The 22,283-nt window shown below is 46.9% G+C and overlaps 1 protein-coding gene across 3 annotated transcripts in view; it reads right to left on the minus strand.

The window, feature by feature from the left end:
- LOC308665192 (uncharacterized protein) overlaps positions 1–22,283 on the minus strand; it is a 375,212-nt gene that overhangs the window by 122,189 nt on the left and 230,740 nt on the right. For all 3 annotated transcript variants that reach the window (XM_081322901.1, XM_081322900.1, XM_081322902.1), the window contains exon 4: positions 17,195–17,400. In XM_081322901.1, the coding sequence (XP_081179027.1) occupies positions 17,195–17,400 (206 nt within the window). The remainder of the gene's footprint in view (positions 1–17,194; positions 17,401–22,283) is intronic.

The raw sequence follows: 22,283 nt of genomic DNA on the forward strand, positions 1-22,283 counted from the left end.
AGCTGGTCACGTCCGGCGCGACCTCAGGAGCCACGCGGACTGCTAGGGAGGCAGGCAAGTCCGGCGGGTGGCAGGCGGGGGTTGCTGGGGGGGTGGAGGGGCCCCCCCTCGAGTGTCGGGTTCCCGAGGCCCGACATGCTGCCCCCTCTACCAGGAGCCCACCTGGAATGCAAGGAGAGAGGGGTGAGTGCTCCGTTATGTGACCTGCAGTCTCCCCCTGGGTCCCTCCCGGCTTCCCTGGATGTTTTCGGTGGAACGCGCGGAGAAGGCGTGGTGCACACACATCCCCATCCCGCACCCAGGTGGCCTCCTCCATGGGGTATCCCTTCCAGAGCACCAAGTATTGCACCCGCCCCCTCCGTTTTCGGGAGTCCAGGATCTTTTGTACCTCATAGTGGTCGCCGTGTACAGGCCCTGGGCCGCCCTCCCCCACCGCCGCAGAGGCAGTTGTAGCAGGCTTCAGCAGGCTACTGTGGAAGATGGGGTGTATCTTCCCAAGGAGGGGGGGTAGCCGAAGCCTGACGGTGACAGGGTTTACCACCTGTATAACCCGGAACGGCCCGAGATACTTGGGCCCTAACTTCTTACAGGGCACCTGTAACCGCAGGTACTTCATGGAGAGGTATACAAGATCACCTACTTTAGGGAGTGCAAATGGTCGTCTCTTTCTGTCTGCCTGCTCTTTGTATGTCCCTGCAGCCCGCTCTAACGCCTTCTTTGCCATCCCCCATACTTCCTCTAACCAGTGCATCCACTCCCCGGGTGTGCAGGATGCAGGGGCACCCTGATCACAACCTGCGATGGGGACGAATTCATAACCCGAGACTACTTTAAAGGGGGAGAACCCAGTGCTGCTGTGCACCGCGTTGTTGTAGGCTACTTCCGCAAAGGCTAGCAGATCCACCCATTCAGACTGCTGGTATGAGACGTAGCAACGCAGGTATCGCTCCACTGCCGCGTTCGCACGTTCCGCAGCCCCATTTGTGCTTGGGTGGTACGCCGAGCTCAGGCCCTGTGTTGCTCCGATGTAACGCACAAAGTCCTTCCAGAACCGGGCCGTGAACTGCACCCCTCGGTCCGAGATGATACATCGTGGCACCCCGTGGAGATGGTAAATGTGTTGGACAAACAGCCAGGCCAACCGACGGGCCGAAGGCAACCCCTTGCAGGGGATAAAATGGGCCTGTTTCGAGAATAAGTCTACTACTGTCCACAAAACGTTGTACCCCTTGCTTTCCGGTAGTTCGACCACAAAGTCCATGGCAATGTCCTGCCAAGGCCGTATGGGGTCCGCCACCTGTTGCAGAAGGCCTGCCGGTTTGTTGGTGGAGGGCTTGGTGGTCGCGCAAACGCGGCATCTCTGCACGTAGCTCTCGATGTCTTGCCTCATGGTTGGCCACCAGAACTGGCGGCGAGCCAAATGTAGGGTTTTTACGAATCCGTAATGGCCTGCTTGCCTGGCGTCATGGCACTGATAGAGCACTCGATCCCGTACCGCCGCAGGCACATACAGTCTGACCCCGTGCCAAGCTAAGCCATCCCGCAACGTGAGTGTACCGGGGTGCGCCTGCATCCACTCATCAGTTGCCAGTGCCCCCTCGCAGGCCTGCAGGAAGTTGTCTGTTAAGGCGTTGGCCTTGTGCTCCGCCCCCTCCACCGGGCGGGGTGGCGGTACCAGTACCTGCACCACCTCCTCTTTCCGGCAATCATATTGAGGTAGCCGTGACAAGGCGTCTGCCAGGAAGTTCCTACCCCCGGGCACATACTTGAGCCGGAACCGGAAGCGCCGAAAGTACTGGGCCCACCGCACGTGCTTCGGGGAAAGTCGGCGAGGCGTTTGTAAGGCTTCCAGATTTTTATGGTCCGTCCATACCTCGAACTCTTGGCTAGCCCCTTCAAGCAGATGTCTCCACGTCCCCAAGGCCCAGCGGACCGCGAAAGCCTCTTTCTCCCAGATAGCCCAAGCCCTCTCTGCGGTGGTCAGTTTCTTAGAAGCATAAGCGCAGGGCCGCAGCTCCCCCGTCGCATGCCGCTGCAGTAGGACAGCTCCCACAGCCACGTCACTCGTATCGGCCTGCACTACGTAGGGCAGGTCAGGGTTCGGGTGTCGTAGGACGGGCTCCTTAGCAAATTGTGCCTTGAGCATCTCAAAAGCCTGCTGGCACGCAGTGGTCCACGCCAGCTTTTGCCCTGGCCGCGGGGGTGTTGCTGAGTGCTTTGTCCGCAGCAGATCTGTGAGCGGCAAGGCAATGGAAGCAAAGTTTGGGATGAACTGGCGGTAAAAATTAGCGAAACCCAGGAAACTCTGCAACTGTTTCCGGGTTCGTGGGGCCTGCCATTGTTGGATGGCTTCCACCTTCCCTGGGTCCATCTCCACCCCGTTTGAGGACACCCGATATCCCAAATAGTCCAGCCGGGACTTGTGAAACTCACATTTAGAGAGTTTCACATATAATTGGGCGTCCCTCAGTTTGGTTAGAACACACCGAACCAGGGCGACATGCTCCTCCAGCGTTGACGTGTATATGAGGATGTCATCAAGGTAGACCAGGACCCCCCGGTACAAATGTTCATGCAGGACTTGGTTAATCAATTGCATGAAGACCGCGGGGGCTCCCTGCAGACCAAACGGCATTACCCTGAACTGGAAACTCCCCAATGGGCAATTGAAAGCCGTCTTCCATTCGTCGCCGGCTTTGATCCGGACACGGTAGTACGCCTCCCTGAGGTCTAATTTGGTGAACACCTGGCCCGTAGCCAAATGGGCCAAAAGGTCCTTCACCAGAGGGAGGGGGTACAAGTGCTCCACACACACCGCGTTAACCCCCCGGTAATCCACGCACAGTCTTAGGGTCCCGTCCTTCTTCTCCCTGAATAGTACAGGGGCCGCCATCTTGGACCGGGCAGGCTGGATGAACCCCCTCCGCAGGTTCTTATCTATGTATTATCGAAGCTCCTGCATCTCCCGGGGTGCCATTGCGTACATGCGGGGTTTCGGCAGTTTCGCCCCTGGCTCCAGTTCAATGGCACAGTCCGTGGGGCGGTGGGGCGGCAGGGCATCACACTCTTTCTCGTCGAAGACGTCTGCTAGATCGCCGTACTCCCGTGGCACCTGTATCTCACGCCCAGCCCCCACCCCCGCGGCCCTTTCAGGCCCACCGGCCCCCTCGGGACCCATGAAGGTATGCTTTGCAGGGGGCTGGGGCCCCGTCCCTAGACGAAGGTGTCGGCACCCCCCCTCCCACCAGACCGTGGGACCCCATCTGTCCAACCATGTGAGTCCCAGGATGACCGCCTCCGTCATGGACGGCACCACGACAAACCGTAGGGTCTCCCAGTGTGTATCTAACTCCATCCTCACCGGTGCCGTCACATGCGTGATGGGTGCCCCGCCCAGAAGGGACCCGTCCACCTGCTGGAATCGGAGAGGTTTGGGGAGCCGCTGAAGGGGGATGCCAGCCTCCCTTGCCGTTACCAGGCTGATAAGGCAGCGCGTGCTACCTGTATCGATCAAAGCTTTACATTCCCTCCTTTCGCCTGTTTGTGGGCTTATCAACGTCACAGGCAACACAAAAGGGCACACTGGAGCACTTACCATCGGGTCCTCCTCGTACTCATGGTCCTCAGACCCGTCGGATGTATCGGTCCGCCCATCCGCCGGCTCCTCTGGGCGCATCGGGGTTGACGTTTGGGGTGTCTTGTCGGCCACCTGGTACGCCGTTCTGGAGCGCTCTGCGGTTCTCCTGGGAGTTGGGACCCGTGCCACCGGAGGGTTGGTCCCTGGCCAGGGCGGTGGTAACGGGCAGTCCACTGCCCGGTGGCCCGGTTGGTCACATCGGAAGCAGCGAAACGTTGGACGGGGCGGCGGTAGGGGGGCGGGTTGTGACACCGCCGGCCCGGGCTTCCAGCCCTCAGCCTTTGGCTCTCCCGCGGCCCTCCATGCTCCAGGGCCCGCTTCAGGCCTGCCCCGGGTGTCCTGCAAACCAATATCTAGCTCTACCGCCACCCTGAACCAGTCCTGAAGCCGTGCCGGGACCCCCCTCACCACACATGCCCGCCGGAGAGCTCCATCAAGGCCGGCCCGAAAGTGGTGCACCAGCAAGCGCTCAGGCCACGAGCGCAACCTGCCCGCAACCCTGCGGAACTCGTGCACGTACTCCTCCGCTGGCCGTCCTCGCTGCCTGATGGTTAAGACCTCGGCTTCCGCACGGTGCATACGGGAAACATCTTCGAACCGGACGCGCAGGGCATCCAGGAATAGCCCAACGTCGCCGAGTTCACGGGCGTGGTCACTGTAAAGATCCGCTGCCCAGGTCGCAGCCTCTCCCTGAAGGCATGCGGTGACCGCCACCACCATCGCCCACTGTGATGTGTAGGTCTGGGCATACCCGTCCAGATGGTTAATCACCTGACCCAGGAACATAGCCAGGTGGTCGGGGTGGCCATCGTAGGTTGCGGTGAGCGGTGGGGGTCCCCATACCACACCCGGACCCCAATGCCCAACAGATGAAGGGGCTTGGGCCTGGGACGCCCCCGCCAACCTGGGTGCCGGACGACCAGGGGCCCGGTCAGGTGTTGGCCACGCTTCTCGCCCCCCTTGTGCTCGTGTGGATGAGGGCCGAACGCCACCCTCCCCGGGCACCTTGAACTTCGGGCTGGCCAGTCGGAAACGAGACGTCGCTGGCTGACTGGGTGCCCCCCCAAGAGACCACTGGCCTGTGTCTCCCTCAGGGCCCATGGCCGCCCAGGAACCGCTGTCACGTGCCCCGACCTCTCCGAACCTATCCCGTAGCACGTCCATAGTCTGGCTACCCGGGGCGGTTGAATAGCTCCATTCCTCGCCGTCATCATCGGTCAGCCGGCGCTCCCTCCAACCCAGTGGAGCCCCACTGGGCCGGCCCGTTCGCCCTTGCTCGTGTCCCGTGCGGCCCAGGACCGAGCTCAGCCACCACTCCCCCCCAGGGTCTGGCTGCTAGCACCCTGGGACTCCACCGCGGGGTCTGCTGGTGGTGCTTCCCGCACCTTAGGCCGCACAGCTGGCTGGGCGTCCTCCACTTCCCTCTCCTCGGGTGGTGTTGCCTCCGCCCCGGCCACGCCGGCCTCCTCCAATCCAGTCTCCAAGGCGGCTCCTTGCAAGCCCTCTGCCATGGCACTCAAAGCAAAACACAGCAGAAAGGCAGAAAGGCCGCAATGCTATGGAAAACGCTGGCTTTCTGTCAAAGCTCGTCCTGCAGCAAGCAGGGCAGAGTGCCGAACACAGGAACGAGAGACCTCCGCTGCGGTCTGCAAGCACTTTATTCTCCAAGGCAACAGCCGCAACAAGAAACAAAGCCAGCGTTGGCCGCTACCTGCAGCCAACGCTGTTATATACACACCCAAAACACCCACCCAGACTCCACCCAAACACGTCCACACCCTCCCATTCCCTATAACTTTCCCACCCCTCCCCTACAAGCCCCTTCGCCCGTCGCTCAACCAGGTAAGCCTCCCCCCGCGCGCTGCCGCCACCGTGCTCCACCCCCTCACCACCTCCCTGCCGTGCCCCACTCCGAGGCCCCCTGTGGTCGTTCACGCCCGAGGCTCCCAGCCACCCAGGCACCGCGGCGGGAAGGGACCTGTCCCCCAACGGATCCGCCGGCTCCCAGGCCATACAGCCCTGCGCCCGACTGTCCAGTGCCCCGGCCTGCCATGCCAAACGCAGTCCCGGTAGCCAAAGCCGGGGAAGGGCCGGCGTCGTGCTGCGGGCTCCCGAAACGGCAGTCCCGCTACCAGCCGTAGCTCTTGTACCCTCCCAGGCTGCCGTGAGTGGGCCCGAGCCTCCGCCGGTCAGCTGTGGCGTGGAAGAAGACAACCGAAGCGGCGGTGCGGCCTCCTGAGCCTTCCGGGCCGCCGACACGCCGCCAGGCGAAGACAGCTGCTGTACCGCGGAGGAAGCCGGCCGAAGCGGCGGCGTGGCCTCCGGAGCCTTCCGGGCCGCTGACGCGCCGCCAGGCGAGGACAGCTGCTGTGCGGCGGTGGAGGAAGACGGCTGAAGCGGCGGCGCGGCCTCCTGAGCCTTCCGGGCCACCGACACACCGCCAGGCGATGACAGCTGCTGTGCCGCGGAGGAGGACGGTCGAAGCGGCGGCGCGGCCCCCGGAGCCTTCCGGGCCGCTACGGAGCTGGTCACGTCCGGCGCGACCTCAGGAGCCACGCGGACTGCTAGGGAGGCAGGCAAGTCCGGCGGGCAGCAGGCGGGGGTTGCTGGGGGGGGTGGAGGGGCCCCCCCTCGAGTGTCGGGCTCCCGAGGCCCGACACCGACATTGGGAATTCTGCTGGTCTTCGTGGCTGGCTTCTGCTTCTTCTAATCCTGCCTTTTCACTGCTCCGGGACTGGTCCTCTGAGCGCGTGGTCGTTAGCGTGGCTTGCTAGCCGACCGTAGGGGGGGAAATTGCTTTTCCCGCCAGGCGTGCGCTGCCTCTCCCCTAGTGACTTTCAGCTCCAACGGAGAAGCAGGATCCCATCCTTGTCGCCAGTGCTGTGTACTGGGTTCATTGCGCAGGAATAAAGACAAGGCGAGTGAGTTCAGCAAAGATCATGGTTTATTGCTTGCAGGATCTGAACTAGAGAACAGGGCTGCAGCTGCAGCAATTTATACCTTGGCCCCCTAGGCAATGGCCAATAGGTTTGAAGCAACCTATTGCTGCCTAGGGGCAACCAATAGCAGTGCTGGAGATGGGTTGTCTGAGATGCTGGGAGCCGTTAGCTAGCTCCCTGCTCTCGCAACCTACCAGCTGTTACCACGTGGTGTTAACAAGCAAGCCTAATACATAACAGTAGCCAATCAAACTTCAGGGTTTGCCAAGAAGATAGATCAACACGCCAACTAGACAACAATATTTGAGCTGATTTAAAGTGGAAAACACTACTTTCAGCATTTTTTGAGCCAGGAAAACATAGGGAAAAGTTGCATTTGAAGTGGGCTCCAAACAAAGGACAAAATATTCTGCCTTCCAGAAATGGTTGATGGCCCATGTTCCCTATGGCGCAACCTAACAGCGTGGTTATATACTTAGCCATGTGACTTAGTTTTGAAACACGCTTCTATCTTTCCTTAAAGGCAGTTGAATGCTTACAAGAAAACACTGGATTAAAATGGATATTCATATACACATTCCTTAACCGGAATAACACATTGTGTTCTGTTGTAGAAATAATATTATCAAGGGTGGTTACGAATACTGAATAAATCATTGGAGCAATTAGTTCAGGATTCTCTACACCAGAGGTTGCCAACTTTCTTCTCTGGAGAAGACAGAGGCCCTCCCATTGTCCTTTTGAGGGATTTGTTGGTCGGCCTGTGTTGAGCTAGCTGGTAAGGTGGTCATTAAAATGGCTAAAATGGACAACTGAGGAAGCTGCAAGCACTCTTTCCCTCTCTTGCAGGTTAGGCAAATACATTTCTTTTTAGGACCATTGGGTGGTAGACCACATTCTACCTGTGGACTGTAGGACACCTGGTCTCCACTGTCTGAGATTAACTCTGAAGGGTCTTAAACTGGAGTTTTTAAGGGATTGCTAAATCGGAGATCTTTGACAAGCAAAATTTATGTTCTATCTCTAATATTACAATATGACTTGTATATTTGTGGCTTAGCAAAATTAACGTCAGGACCAATGATAGTTTAGTAAACCACACATTCAGGATTACATAATTAATATTAGTAACAATTGAATTTAAAAAATGTTTACAACATTTTCCCGAGGACAAATTTCAAATTCAATTAGTATTATTAAGTATAATTTATTATATTTCAAATTCATATACCGTATTTTCCGGCGTATAAGACGACCCCCGACTTTTAAGAAGATTTTCAAGGTTTTTCGTCTTATACGCCGGAAAATACTTACATGCCCTGCCCTCCCTGTCCATCGCAGAGGAGGCGAAGGCCCGACTGGCCCCGCCGGCCCTCCCGCTGCTCCCGCGCTTCTGCCGGCCCCCGAGGCGTGTTTCCCGGGCGGCAGGCAGCGCCGGAGGGCAGTTGCCACCCCGCCACGGCCGGCGCCACTCCTGCTTCCCCCCCAGGCCTTGAACTTCTCCCATTGGGCGCAGGGCGCAGCCTCTTTTTTATTGAAGAGTTTTAAAATACAGTTTTCCTTTAAGAATCCCCCCTTCCCCCTCCCTCCTCCCCCCTCCCTACCTCCCCCCCTCCCCCCCTCCCCCCCCCGACTTCCCAGAGCTAAATACAAGGTATATATATATAAAACAATCATAAACAAACATATGCTAACAATTATAAACTCTAAAATCCATCACTCTCTGGCTTATATAAGATGAAACAAATAATAATAATATTGAGTATGTATAAAAAAAAACTAAGATAACAAAAGAAAAAAACAACGAAAGAAGACTTATTCAAATGCTACGTAAAACTTCTTAACCCTATACTTGTTCTGGATAAAATCAATCCATTTTCTCCATTCCATAATATAGCGTTCTTGCGAATGATCTTTCAAATAGGCCGAAATCTTCGCCATCTCTGCCAGGTCGGAAACCTTTAAAGTCCACTCCTCTATGGTCGGCAGTTCCTCTTTCTTCCAGTATTGGCCTATCAAAAGTCTTGCCGCCGTAATTAAATTCAACATCAACTTGGTGTCCACAACTGTGGCATCTGTAATTATTCCCAACAAAAAAAATTGCGGACAAAACTTTAACCTCTGTTTAAAAATCTTCTGCATATTCCACCAGACTTTTATCCAAAAAGCCTTAACCTTTTTACAAGTCCACCATATGTGAAAATATGTTGCATCTTCATCACCGCACCTCCAACATTTAGGCTGATAATTCGGATACATACTTGCAAGCTTTTTGGGATCTAAATGCCATCTATAAAACATTTTGTAAAAATTCTCTCTTAAATTTTGAGCTTGGCTCCGCGGCGACGGAGACAGCCTTTCCGGGCTGCCCGCGGCTCAGCTGTTGTTTTTTCGCCCGAAACAGCGCCGATCAGCTGTTCAGGCGAATTTGAAGCCCCCTCCTCGGGAGAAGAGGAGGGGGTGAGGCCCCAGGTAGGGGTAGAGTTCTCCGGGGCCGCCTGAGCTTGGAGCTTGGGCGGCTGAAGGATTGAACTCCCCCGAAGCCTGGGTTGCTCCCAGCTGGCTGGCGTCTCTGCTCCGGATTTTTTTGGAGCAGAGCCAGGCGTCTGCGACCACCCCTGCCTGAAGAAAGGACTATGGATTAAAGGAGCAGGCAGAGCGGTACAAGAGGAAAAGGTGAAGAGGATTATTTTATTATACTCTCTAGCTTGATGGACTTTTTAAACTTTTAGTGAAAGTGCGTCACAATTGAAAAGTTAAAGATGGCGACTAAACCTCCCCCTAAAACTCTACGGAGTGGTGGATCTTCTCCGGTGAAACAATCATCATTACAGGCGTTGCATCCTCCTGATGTATTGACACCGAAGGACTTACGAGATGCTCTGGATAAACTTTTGGAATCAATTAATCAATCAATGGCTGATAAATTTGCACAGATGGAGGAGAAATTGGAGAAACTGGAGGAGAGAATGGAAGAGAGGATGGAACAGAAGCTCAGCGTGATGAAGGTAGACATCTTGTCCTCAGTGCATAAAGTGGCGGAATGTGTGGAAGATTTAGATGAAAAATTGGATGATTTGACTCAAAAGAATGAAATATTAGAAGTTAAAGTACGGGAGAATGAAAATTTAAGAGACAAAATGGAAAGGGAGTTAAGCCTTGCCCAATATTACCAGATGCAGTTTGCTGTTAGAATCAGAGGTTTAAAAGAGAACATTAAGGAAGATTTAAAGCAGCTGGTTTCTGAGGCTTTTGAAGTGGTATTGAATCAGCCAGCATCTGAAATAAGAGCAGCTATGGATAAAGTGTTCCGTGTAAACTCATGGATTGCCAGACAGAGAAAGTTGCCTAGAGATGTGGTGGTTTACTTCACAAAAAGAGAAATCAGAGATGAAGTTATACAAGCTGCTTATGATGCTAAAGTTGTGATTGCTGATCAAGAAGTTTTGGTTTTAAAAGAGATCCCTCCAAAAATTTTGAGGAGAAGGAAGGATTTTACATTTCTGGTGCAAGAGCTCAAGCAACGAGATATAAGGTTCAGATGGGAGATTCCAGACGGGCTGATGGTGATGTATGAAGGCAAAAGGTACCGGTTGATTACTGTGAAGCAAGCGCGTGATTTCTACAATACTGTTTTAAAAGCAACTCCATTAACACTTCTGGAAGCTGCAAAGGGATCGGGAGAAGGAGAAGGAGAACATCAAGAGGATGTAACTGAGGAAAATGGTGCTGGAGGAGATCAAGCTACAACCTCTCTGGATGATCCTAGAGAGCAAAGGGTAACGCGTGCTGCTTTAAAAAGAGCAAAGAAAATAAAAGAACAAGATCAGCAAAAGTCTTCAGAATCTTCACAACGTACTCATAGACAAGCGGTGGGAGGAGCACGGCCTAAAGAAGATAGTCCTATCAAGGCAGTGCTTCAAGAGCTTTGGGAGGATATGCATGGCAACTAAATTTTTGACTTGGAACGTTAATGGACTAAATTCACCACAGAAGAGAAAGAAGGTTTTTCAATATTTAAAACAATTTAAGATAGATGTTATATGTTTGCAAGAAATGCATATTAGGGCTATGGACCAAAAGTTTTTATTGAACTCAAGACTGGGTACGCATTTTGTTGCCTCTGCAATGAATAAGAAAAATGGAGTGGTTGTTTATATTAAAAGTGCCATAACAGCGGATTTAATTGAAGCAGATAAGCATGGAAGATACGTACTGATAGACTTGTTGTTAGAAGGCAAAAAGACGCTTCTAGTTGGACTGTATGCTCCTAATCAACAACAACAACAGGCTGACTTTTTTAGTTTACTTTATACAAAGCTTACCCAGTTGGATTATAAATCTTTTATTTTTATGGGGGACTGGAATGGTGTTATGGATGTACAGATGGATAAGGCTGGAGCTTTTAAGCGCATTCCAAGTCATGCTAGACTGCCTAAATCTTTTTTTGAAATGAAGGATGACTTGGAATTGCGAGATATCTGGCGCGAGAGACACCTGCAGGAAAAGGATTATACTTTTTATTCTGATAGACATAAATCTTTTTCGAGGATTGATTTTATTTTGGTGACTAATGACTTTTTTTTGAGGACTAAAAAGGTGAAGATATGTGCAAGAACTATTTCTGATCATAGTCCAGTGTGGTTAGAGATTGATAAGGAGAAAAGAGACAGGCGCTCGTGGCGCGTAAATGAGAATTTGTTTAGAAATCAGAGAAATGTGGAAGAATGCAAACAGCGGATGAAGGATTTTTTTGAAACTAATATGAACAAAGGTACTTCTATGGACATGGTGTGGGATGCTAGCAAGGCATACATGAGAGGGGTGTTGATATATATGAACAACAAACATAAACGTGCTGTGGAAGCTAGGAGGAAAGAATTGGAGAATGAAATAAAGGAAAAAGAAAAGGCTTTGATTTTGAATTCAGAGGATGTGAAGACTAAGGAGGCTATTAAATTGTTAAGAGGACAATTTGATAAATTAATGGCGTCCTCTTTTTTAGAACTCATGTGCCGCTTCCCTCTCACTGTCGGCCGAGGCGCGCTCGGCCCGGGCTCCCGGTCCCTCTTCCCGGCCGGCTTCCTGCCCTGCCCCTCATGGAGCTGGACTGGGCGTGCAGCCTCTCGGTGTGGCTGCTTTTCCTGGGTGCAAATTCATGTTGGCGCGGCTGAAGACGCCTGTTTGCAAAGATATAGCGCTGTGGCCTTTTCCCACGCAAAAAGAAGCCAGGGCACGCCTGGCAACTTAAGAGGCGCTTGGACGAGGAGTTTAGAAAGGGGAAAGAGAGGGCGTGCGCGTGTGCACCCTGCTGCCTATTTTTGCGGCCTCGTTTCAAAATGGGGGTGGGGGAGAAATAGGATGGGCTCGACGGCGCGCTGATTGCAAGCCGCCCTCGAAGGACGCGCATCCCGAGAAGAACCGACTGCAACAGCAAGGGCGTGCGTAGACACACGAGCGAGCACCGGCACGTTGGCAGAGCGATCTGCGCGGCCACTGTGCGCGCAACCTGTTACCTTCGGGTTTGTGAACCTGACTCGCGAAACGCGGAAAGTCTCTGCATTCTTAGAAGTGCGGTAACCCCTTCACGCAAACAGGTCGCCTTTGGATGGCCGCCAGCTCTGCGCATTTATGTCTTCTGACGGGGATTTAAAGAAAAATGAGTGGTCCTCGATGAAATCCAAAGCCTCACCCCAGTCGTAGTTTTAATCATGCGAGCCCGAATGTAATTGGGAATAAATCTTTCATCCATCTCTCCATCCGTAATAAAAGCATCTTTTTGCGAGCAGTTCAAGTGTGCTCTATTTGTTTCTTGTTCACGAAACTAGAGAGGATGGAAATGTTGTGTAAATGTGTAATAAGTCTGGGTCCGCAGCTTTGGAGTGGTAATGATGGCAACTGTGCTATCCCGGCAGTGCAGGTGGCGAAGATTATGAACACACAGGCGGGTATAATAGTTTCTGCACAGGAAAAATACGGACAAGGAGGGGTGTGACTCGGTGTGCATTTCAATTGTGCAGCCCTTCCTAACTTGCACATATGTTTTTTGAACGTCCAGACTTACGTCTGCTGACTAATCCGCCGACAGTCAACAAATCCCTATTCTCTTTTGTAACTAAATTAATTGCTTTCTCTCCTGCGGCTCCTGCGCTCGGACCTGTTGCTGAGCCGGCGGCTGCTGCTGCGCGTGGGGCTGCTGGCTGTCCTGCAGGCGCTGGGCCAGGCCGTCCTGCCGCTGCCCCTCAGCGCCGCGCTCACGGCGGCTGCCTGCTGGCTCCTCTCGGCCAGCACCGCCTGGCGGAAGCGCATCCCCGCGGGGGGGAGAGCGGTGCTGGTGACAGGTGAGTCCGGCGGGCGCGAGGCCCTCCCCTCGGGCCAAGAGCTGACAGGCAGCGCTGCCTTCGCGTGGGGAGAGCCGCCCGATGCTCCCGCCCAGCCGTGTCCCGGAGCCGCGCCGGAGATAGCTCGGTCGCGCAGGGCGGCCCGGCTTTGCAAGAATGGGGACGCTCGACTGATATTTTTTTCCCGGCGTATAAGACGACCCGGCGTATAAGACGACCCCCCCAACTTTTGAGAAGATTTTCATGGGTTAAAAAGTCGTCTTATACGCCGGAAAATATGGTAGTAACCTAAATTCTTTGGGTGGATTACAAATGTATGTAAACAAGAAAAACTTTTGTGGCATCTTAATAATTGCCAAATATATCATTGCATACATCAGTGTTTCTCAAACTTTCTGTAATTATAGGTCACTAAATAAGTCTTTAGCAAATCTGGGGATCGCACTGTGAAACAAGTATCTCTTCCCCATGTTTATGAATGTAGGAAATCTAGTTTTTGATTTTTTTGCAGAATACACTAATAATCATACTCATTTGTGTTTACCTTGCTATCAGCTCCATTTTTAAAGGACATTTAAAATGAATTATTCTTCCAAATAAAAACATATTTGTTCAGGTATTATTTTATGTATGCATTCTATAATAACAACTCTTGGCACAAACCTGCCAGTCAGGAATGATCTTTAGTAAAATTCTCCAAATATAAAAAAGCTAGGAGTCCAATGAAATTCCGTTTTTAAGTAATTATTGCAATTATTGCTATTTACATGCTTCTTTGGGGGTTCCTGGTGTAAGTAACCTTTAGCACAGTATGTATGGACACTCATGACCTGTTTGACCAGTTTTCAGTGCTCACATTACTACTCATCACTTGCATATTTCAAGAATTTGTCCATTTTCCCAAACCTGGAACAAGTACCTTTAGCTCTGACTAGCAAGCTGAAAGGTCAACGGAGAAGACACAGCTTGGGCCTGGTTAGCTGTCTGGTGATAAACCAGGGGAGTCAGTGGCTAAGATGGCAAGTGACTCTGATCTGACCAGGCAAATGTCAGTGACGACCCAGAGGAGATAAACAGAGATGACTTCAGAGAAGAATGTGATGGATCCTTAGTGGACTTCTGTGAACCGCAATTTCACAAAAGTTTTGTGAACTGCAATTTCAGAATCACTGGCTGAAGTGATTATGGAACACAATTCATTTCACCTATGAAAGTTTATACAATAACAAATTTGCTCGTCATAAAGTTGCCATAAGAATCTTTGGTAGTTGTGCCGCAAAAGACTTGATTCATCTGTTCCCCTGGAAATGTATATAAAATATTAAAAGCAGTCACTCAATAGCTGAATGAAAGAAAATGTAGATTTTCTAAAAGTAGAAAGAAAAGAGATTTCTCAGTAGCATAGGAACAATATAATAAAAATGTAAAATCTTATTCTCTGCAACAGGCGGCACCTTAAAATAAATTTTACAAAAACCAAGCAGTACCATATGAGATTTTTCACAAGCAAATGAAGAAAGCAACAGAGGAAAGGATCAAACATTTCGAAGAATTCAAGCCTCCTTCTGATTTATTTATTGATTTAAAACATTTATAGGGCCTCCCATCTTAGAATAAACTCTGGATGGCTCCCAATCAAACATTATAAACATCTCTGCATCTGAGTCATATTGTGTAGTCACTCTTAGCTCTCAGTTAACAGGATTCACATGCTTACTTTTTGCACAATAAATTGCAACACCGGGAGAAGCCACACATGGTCAGCGAGACACTTGTTGCTTCTTTAGGCTCATGTCCTGACAGAAGTGTAGCACCAACAAACCCAACATGCACAGAACACTCCAAGGAAGGCAAAATATAAAAATGTGACACACTTCAATTAGATACATCTTTGGCTTCTGTTGTTTTGGTTGGAAAACAGCTGCAGGTGTCCTCCAATTAGCTCCCCATTTTTGCAAATATCAACTGTCATATTTAATCTGTTCCGATCATTGTGCAGCTAAGTCAACCTTCATCGTTCTTTCATGATACATTTACAGCCTGGGTTTCTAGCGTTCAAGCTAACTTTCAAGCTAGTCAATTAATGCATTATTTACAAGTTCTGTGTTATTAAAAGCAGATTCTTAATTTGCTAATGGGTTAGTAGTCTCTGGGCAACATTCCAATTGGTATTATATTGAGGAGAAATAAAATAAAATAAAACAATCCCTAGTCCCAAACTACTGGGGAAAGGGAAAAAAATGTAAGGCTGATATTTAGTTGCTTTGCTGCAGTTTTTATTCAGATGATATGTTACTTTTAATGATTCTTCTGTCTCAGTTCCCATAGACTCGAATTAAAGCAGAAGCTAGCCAATTGCTTTAAAATAGGGAAAAGCTCAACCTCACTCTTTTTCCCCTCATATTTGTTTTAGAAATGTCAGGCTTTCTGGAATGACTCAATACATGTTTGTGCTGTAATATAAAGCAGCCAGATTTACAATACTGAACTACCAACGCAACAGATTAAAAAGGTTAGAAGTCAAGGGGAATTAAATACAATTAGCATTTTCTTGCTTTTGTGCTTCCCAGAGCGAATACATAATATGCCAAAATGCTTATTTAAATTTAGACTACTTTCTGAAAATTATGTCACCAGGATTTCATTTTTTCCCCTAGTGCCGCCTTTTTCAGGTTGCATTCCACTTTACTATGTTCTTCACTTCTTTAGTCACTTCATTAAGATCTGAGCCTACTTCTTCTCCAGCTCCTCAGCAGCTAAATTACAGCCACCAACCAGAGAGAGTGGCCCATCATTAAAATGCTGACATTAAATGTCTGAAAATAATTCACGTTAGTGACATTTATTTACAGGGCATACCTACAATTTCACAGCAACATAAATTAGTTTCAAACAGTAAATGTCAACATTTTAATAGTGACCATCACAGCTTCAAGATAATTGTGTCAATATGAGGCCAGTTGATTTGAGAGAAAGGGAAAGGAAGATGGGTTTAATTATGGATGAACATTAGTTCAAAGACTCAGTTTTAATCCAAGTTGGGAAAAGATGGAAGTTTTGTATAGAAGCAAGTCAACAATTGTTGCAAATGAACAAAAATACCCCAACAACCCACCAGTCAAGGATCAAGGATCACATTGCAAATCATATGGATTTTTGCCGTTTGACCATCACTGGCTCGGCTGCCTTTGGAGGAATTATGTGAGGTGTTGCTGATGCTGAATAGGTGCAAATGTGGTTGTAGGAATGCAAAGTCTATATATGGACTTTAAAAATATGTTCCATTTTCCATTTCACATTCAAATATGCACATGGCCATTTACAGATTTAAGGACAGACCTGGTATTGCTTTGGAAACTGCCCATCACATAATTAACTAAAGGTCAAATTAGACACACGGCTGGTCATATGGTTTAAGCCAACTGGCATTTTATTGCTTGTTATGTTTTCTTATGTGTGCTTTGCTAGTCAGCAAGGGGAATAAGAAAAAAAGGGAGTAGGTTTTGTATAACAAAGATAACTATATTATCCTGAAATATTATTCTTAGTTGGGCGGGCTGAGATAGAAAAGACAAGAAGAGTGCTTATGGCATATATATTATAGTAGGTAGGTATCTTGTTGTACACAAATGCACAACTAATCATTCTCAGAAAAGCTATGGAAGAAAAATGTTAATTACATTTATGCAGTAGCTACTCCCAATTTAGTGCTCTCCACATATAGCTGGTCCTCGATTTATGGCCACAACTGAGACCAAAATTTATGTTGCTAAATGAAACAGTTGTTAAGTGAGCATTGCCCCCTTTTTATGACCTTTCTTGCCACAGTTGTCAGTTGAATCAATGCAGTCATTAAATTAGTAACATGGTTATTAAGAGAATCTGGATTTCCCCATTGACTTTGCCTATCAGAAGGTCAGAAGCGCTGATCGCATGACCTCAGGAGACACTGCAACCGTCATAAAGGCATTCCAGTTGCCAAGCATCTGAATTTTGATCATGTGACCATGGGGCTGCTGCAATGATTGTAAGTGTGAAAAACAGGTCATAAGTCACTTTTTCCCCCAGTGCTGAGGTAACTTCGAACGGTCACTGTCTTTGGAGGCTACAATTTCTGAGTTTTCAGCCAGGGGTGCCTTTTAAATATATCAGGACTATCTGATTGGAGAGGGTTCTTCTGTAGGCCACCCATTTATTTATTTTTTAAAGCCAGACAACCTTGATCATCTCCATGACACAAAAAGAAAAGAAGAAACACAGACTCTATTTCCACTCACTTGGTCAGAAGTATCTCTGCGAGCGCTCCGACACAGATGGCTGCTACATTGAAAAGTAGACCTGGTGGAGGATCCTTAAATGCAACGATCATCTGGTAGACCAGAAATGGAATGCTGATCATGAGAACCAGAGCTGTGCAGAAGACGGCCCACTGATGCCACTGTGTCGCCAGAAATCTCCAGGGTGACTTTCTCTCAAGTTGGTACTGGAGAGAAGAGGAGACGCAAAAAAGTAAGCATGATATTCAAGCAACTTAGGGCCGTGCAATGACAAATGCTTGCTGCCAATAGTTTAGAAAGGGAAAACTTATGAAATGGTTCATATTGGATCATAAATATATAAGTTGTTGGGAGCTTTTCTGATTTTCACAAAAGGATTTCAACAATATTTCTTGTTTGCTTATATTGAGCAATGTATTTATGGCAGGAGGGAGCATTAAAATGCAATCAATGACTGCATATACAATATTTGGGAATTTTAAAGATTAAGGCAATGGGCGGCATGTACCATCAACAGAGAATGGAACAAATCATTTGAGATTCAGTTATTGCATATTAACTTCCTGAATCTTCATTCTGTCAAAAACTAACAGGGAAAACATATTATCTGAGATCAAAACTCAAAAGGCCCACGTCAGAAAGAAAGCAACATTCATTTTCCGGGATCCATAAATGCTACATTTAGTGGAATCTGTCCTAAAGAAAGAACAATATGAACATTAAAAATTGGCTCTGTTGCTTTGCTGTCACCTATCAGGAATGAATGAAAGGTAATTCTTTTCCACTCCAAGCTTTGAATGAAGCCAAGAAATTAAAAAGAATGTGTTTCTGGAAGTTGTAAACACCCCCCCTCCCCCTATATGTTTACATTTAAAAACAGAAAACTTAAATTTGCAAAATTTACATTTTAAAAGCTCACATATACAATTAATATCTTAAAAAGTGTAACACAAGAATATTTTTTAAAAACGATTCATTGAAGTTATATTCAAAACTATATATATTAGGGAAAATAACATGCAAAAACTGAGGGTATTAGAGTTAAGTTAGGAATGAAAACAAACAGATTTGTAAAGCCGATCTTAAAAAAAAATGCTCTAATTGCCACATTACTAATTGGGACCTGATCGATATAGATTCAACTTCCCTAATTAAGGCATTGTACACATTCTCATTTTATTGCGAAGTCTGAGTCTTATTTACTTCATAAGTAGCCTTATTTGTGTTGATACTTGCCTCTGGAATTCCAAAGTCACTCATGGCTAGTGCAGAATTGATCCTGGGTCAGTTCAAGACCTAGTCTGAAATTCTTTAGAGCAGCCACACTGACATTTGGTATTTAAATAGTAACACGTTTAAGACAGTTTTGATTTAAAAGACCTAAGGGAGCCTCTTGTATGCCACATTTGATGAAACTACGTGCAAAATGCTGTGAAACTATCAGAGGGGCAAATGAAGTTCTTAGCATGCTTGATGATTATGAAGGACTCTGGAGGACTATGGGATGTGTAGTTTCATAAGGCTAAGTTAATTACAACTTCTATTTGTCTGTCATTTTCTTTGAAACCATAACTGAGAGAGCTTTAGGATCTAGGTCTGTTTCGTGACCTTAAGTTTCTATTTACCGTAATTATCACAAAAAATATACAATTTTCAGTCTTGAACTCTTTTTATCACTAAATAAGTAACCTTTTCTTTCAAGGTTTTTTTCAATTTGAATTGCTCATGGTTATTAAAAAAACACAAATTCCAAAAAGAAATGTCACAAAAAAGCTATCTAGATGCTAAAGAACAATTAATCACAAAATTATTATTGCAAAGTATGCCACATCTACTATAATTTATATCAGTACAAGTGACAAATTATGTGACTTATACATGCAATGAGAAAAAAATACTGATAGGGTGAAATATCGCTAACCCATGGTTAGGATTAAGCATGACTTGCAGATATTTGGTGTTTAAACACGTTTCACCTGCTGTCATAGCCACAGGTGTAAATAAATATTAACATCTCAAATCAGGATATAGCTTTGATCAGTTAGAAGAAAAATAATATGCTATGCATCACACAGGGGGATTTGTTACATGCAACAAATCACATGCTTGTCAAATAAGGTGTTTTTTTTCTTGCAAACACACCATGAATTATACTTTTTTTTTGGAGGGGGGGAAGATACTTATATGGTATCTTGTAGTCAATGGAAGTATATACCGGTAAGTTAAATCGATACCTTTAACTGAACAAGCCATACAACAAATATTTCTCTTTTATAAAGAAGTTTGTGTATTGCCTTTGTAACACTTCAGAAAGCTCAGAGGGTTGCCAGCTGGATAATCTGAAGATCTTTTCAGCCTTAAATGCTGCAAGCCTACATGTGCTTCCTTGGAAATAAATCCAATTGAATCCAGTGGGGCATACTTCAGAATAACCATGCATAAGATTGGACTATTCAACACAGTAGGTGATGTGATGGGAAATTGTACTTGTTGGCTGCTGCTGCTGAGTGGCAACCAGGAAGAAGGAAAGTCTTCTTTCTTTAAGAAAATAGAAAACATTGGAAGCTGCTTTTTACTGAAACAGACCACTGGTCCATCAAGCTCATATCGTCTACTATATAGAGTTAGAGACAAGGATTTTTTTCCCCCCAATTCTACCTGAAGATGCCAGAAACAAATCTTGAGAGGTTTGCATATATTCATTACAGCCAGCTGTCTTTCCATAGCAGTTGAAGGGAAGTGATGACGGAGGCAGAAAGTCGGCACTCCTCAACCTCCAGTCAAAAAAAACACAGTTCTGTGATGAACGTGAAACTCTTCCGTCTTATTTATTAAAGAACAGTGGTGTCATACTGAAGAACGTCAAGAGAGATAGAAGTTTCATTGGGATCAGATGGTTTCCCACATGTGATTCCAAGAAAAGCCTCTGGTTGTGAAGCTCAGGAAGAAAAGAAATTCCCAATGATGGGAAAATGTATAGCTTGGCATTAGTGATGATCAAATGGTATTCTAACAAATACAGAGTGGCCTATTTTGACATAAGATTTGGGTTGAGCTTCAGGGGCTATGGCTGAGAATATTTTCTGATCTCTCTCATCAATTAACTCACTTTATAAAAGCACTTGAAGTCAACTAGAACTATGGATTGTTGGAAACTTTATTTTGGATTGACTAGAACACTTGCTTTCAGATGCAAAGCACCTCCAGTATCTAACTGAAACTATTTAGTTAAACGGTCTTTTCTATTAAATAAGAAATGGAATCATAGAATCACAAAGTTGAGAGAGACAGATTCCTGTCCAGGACTATTTCAGAAACATGACTATTCAACGTTGTTTAAAAACCTACAGTGACAGAACATCCATAATTCCAGGAAGCAGATTCTTCTACTGTTTAACCATTCTCAGAGTCAGGAAATTCCTTATTTGGTCTGGACTCCCTCTGTAAAGTTTCACCCATTTTTCTTGTCCTACCCTTAGCCGTTGTGAAGAATAAATCCACCCCACTTTCCCTGTGGTAGCTTTTCAAGTATTGGAAGGCTCCTATTCTTTCTTTTCTTTAGGTTAAATATACTGAGTTCTTTTCACTGGTCTTCATAGGAGCTTTGGTGCTCTTCTCTGCACTTTTTCAAATAAATCTGAACTAATTTCAAACTTGGACAATAGTTTCAAGACTCTATTGGAAGCTACATCCAGATTTACACACTGTGGAAAAGTGACTCTTCTCAATGCTTATCTTTGGCTTAACACTGCCTAGGCTGCTTACTGCAGTCTATCATTCTTCTTCAGATTTCTATATTTTTAACTAAACGTTATTGTTCATGTTATTATTATTATTAGAACAATCTCTCCAGATTTCTATCTACTGTTGAATAAATTGTGATTTGTTGAATATAGTTAATTTTCTGTAGTTTAGGTGTGTGCTTCAACAGGCACAGAATAATGCAGAATAGATCTTTCAATGGCTATTAACCATGATGAATAATTTTCTAGTACTTTGGAAATACACGAGAAGGAAAGTAGTTCACATCCTACTTCCAAATGGTATTTACAGTAGTTGGAAACAAGAAGCTGGGCTAGATCCAATCTTTCCTCATCTCATCAGACCCTTCTTATGTTCTTAAGAATGCTTTCAGAAAAGGAAATGGGAAGAAAACTTTATTAATTTCTATTTTCTGCTTCGTTCTTCCATAAAGTATAGGTGCTGGGAATTGGTACAAAAAGAGTACTTTGATCTCATGATAAGGAGATTGAATTGCCTATTAATTTTGGGCTTATGTGTACTACTGAGTGTTAATAGTAAACTTGCCACATTTAGTTCTTGGATAAAAGTTTTGCCAGTGTCAATTAAAAAAAAAGTCTACTTTTAATTTTTTTTCACCGCACTAATTTGTGGCTTAAATGGATTTGTCAAACTGAAATATGAAAGGAAAATCATGTCTGAGCTAAAAATGGAACAGTGGGTGAAAAAGTCCTCTTGCTATATTTATGATTATCCAATTACTCTTATTATTTTAGTATGAAACAAATTCAGCCTACCAGCACAACTCTAAGGGGTTTTGCTCAAAGTAAGTCCCACTGACTTCAGTAATGGTTGATTCCATTGAAGCAGTGCTTAATAAAATTAACAAAGAGAAAAAAATATCAGGGTCAAGCCTATATGAACATGTAATTGAGTCACCCAAGTGGCACCTAGGCCAGGGATAGGCAACCTTGGCTCTTTTATGACTCATGGACTTCAACTCCCAGAATTCCTGAGCCAGCCATGAGTCATAAAAGAACCAAAGTTGCCTACCCCTGACCTAGGCTATCCCTGCTTCTTTCTACAACATTTTGTATGTGTTTTTAAGAGCAGTGCCTGAAGTCCATTTAACTGAATGGTCCCTTAGTTCCCATTTGGGTCAGGGGCACCACACCTTTCAAGGTGCTTGCAGACTTAAAGGTGACATCACCATTGCCTGGGGGATGCCTGTGGTGGCTTCTTTCATTTCCCCATCAAAGAGCTGGATTGAATGACAGTAGCTCACCTCACCATGCAGCAGCCCTTGGATCTAGATTAGAACATGGGCTTGCTAACCTCCATCCCCAAG

Source organism: Vipera berus (assembly GCF_964194415.1).
Source record: "Vipera berus genome assembly, chromosome: 3".
Classification (NCBI taxonomy): domain Eukaryota; kingdom Metazoa; phylum Chordata; class Lepidosauria; order Squamata; family Viperidae; genus Vipera; species Vipera berus.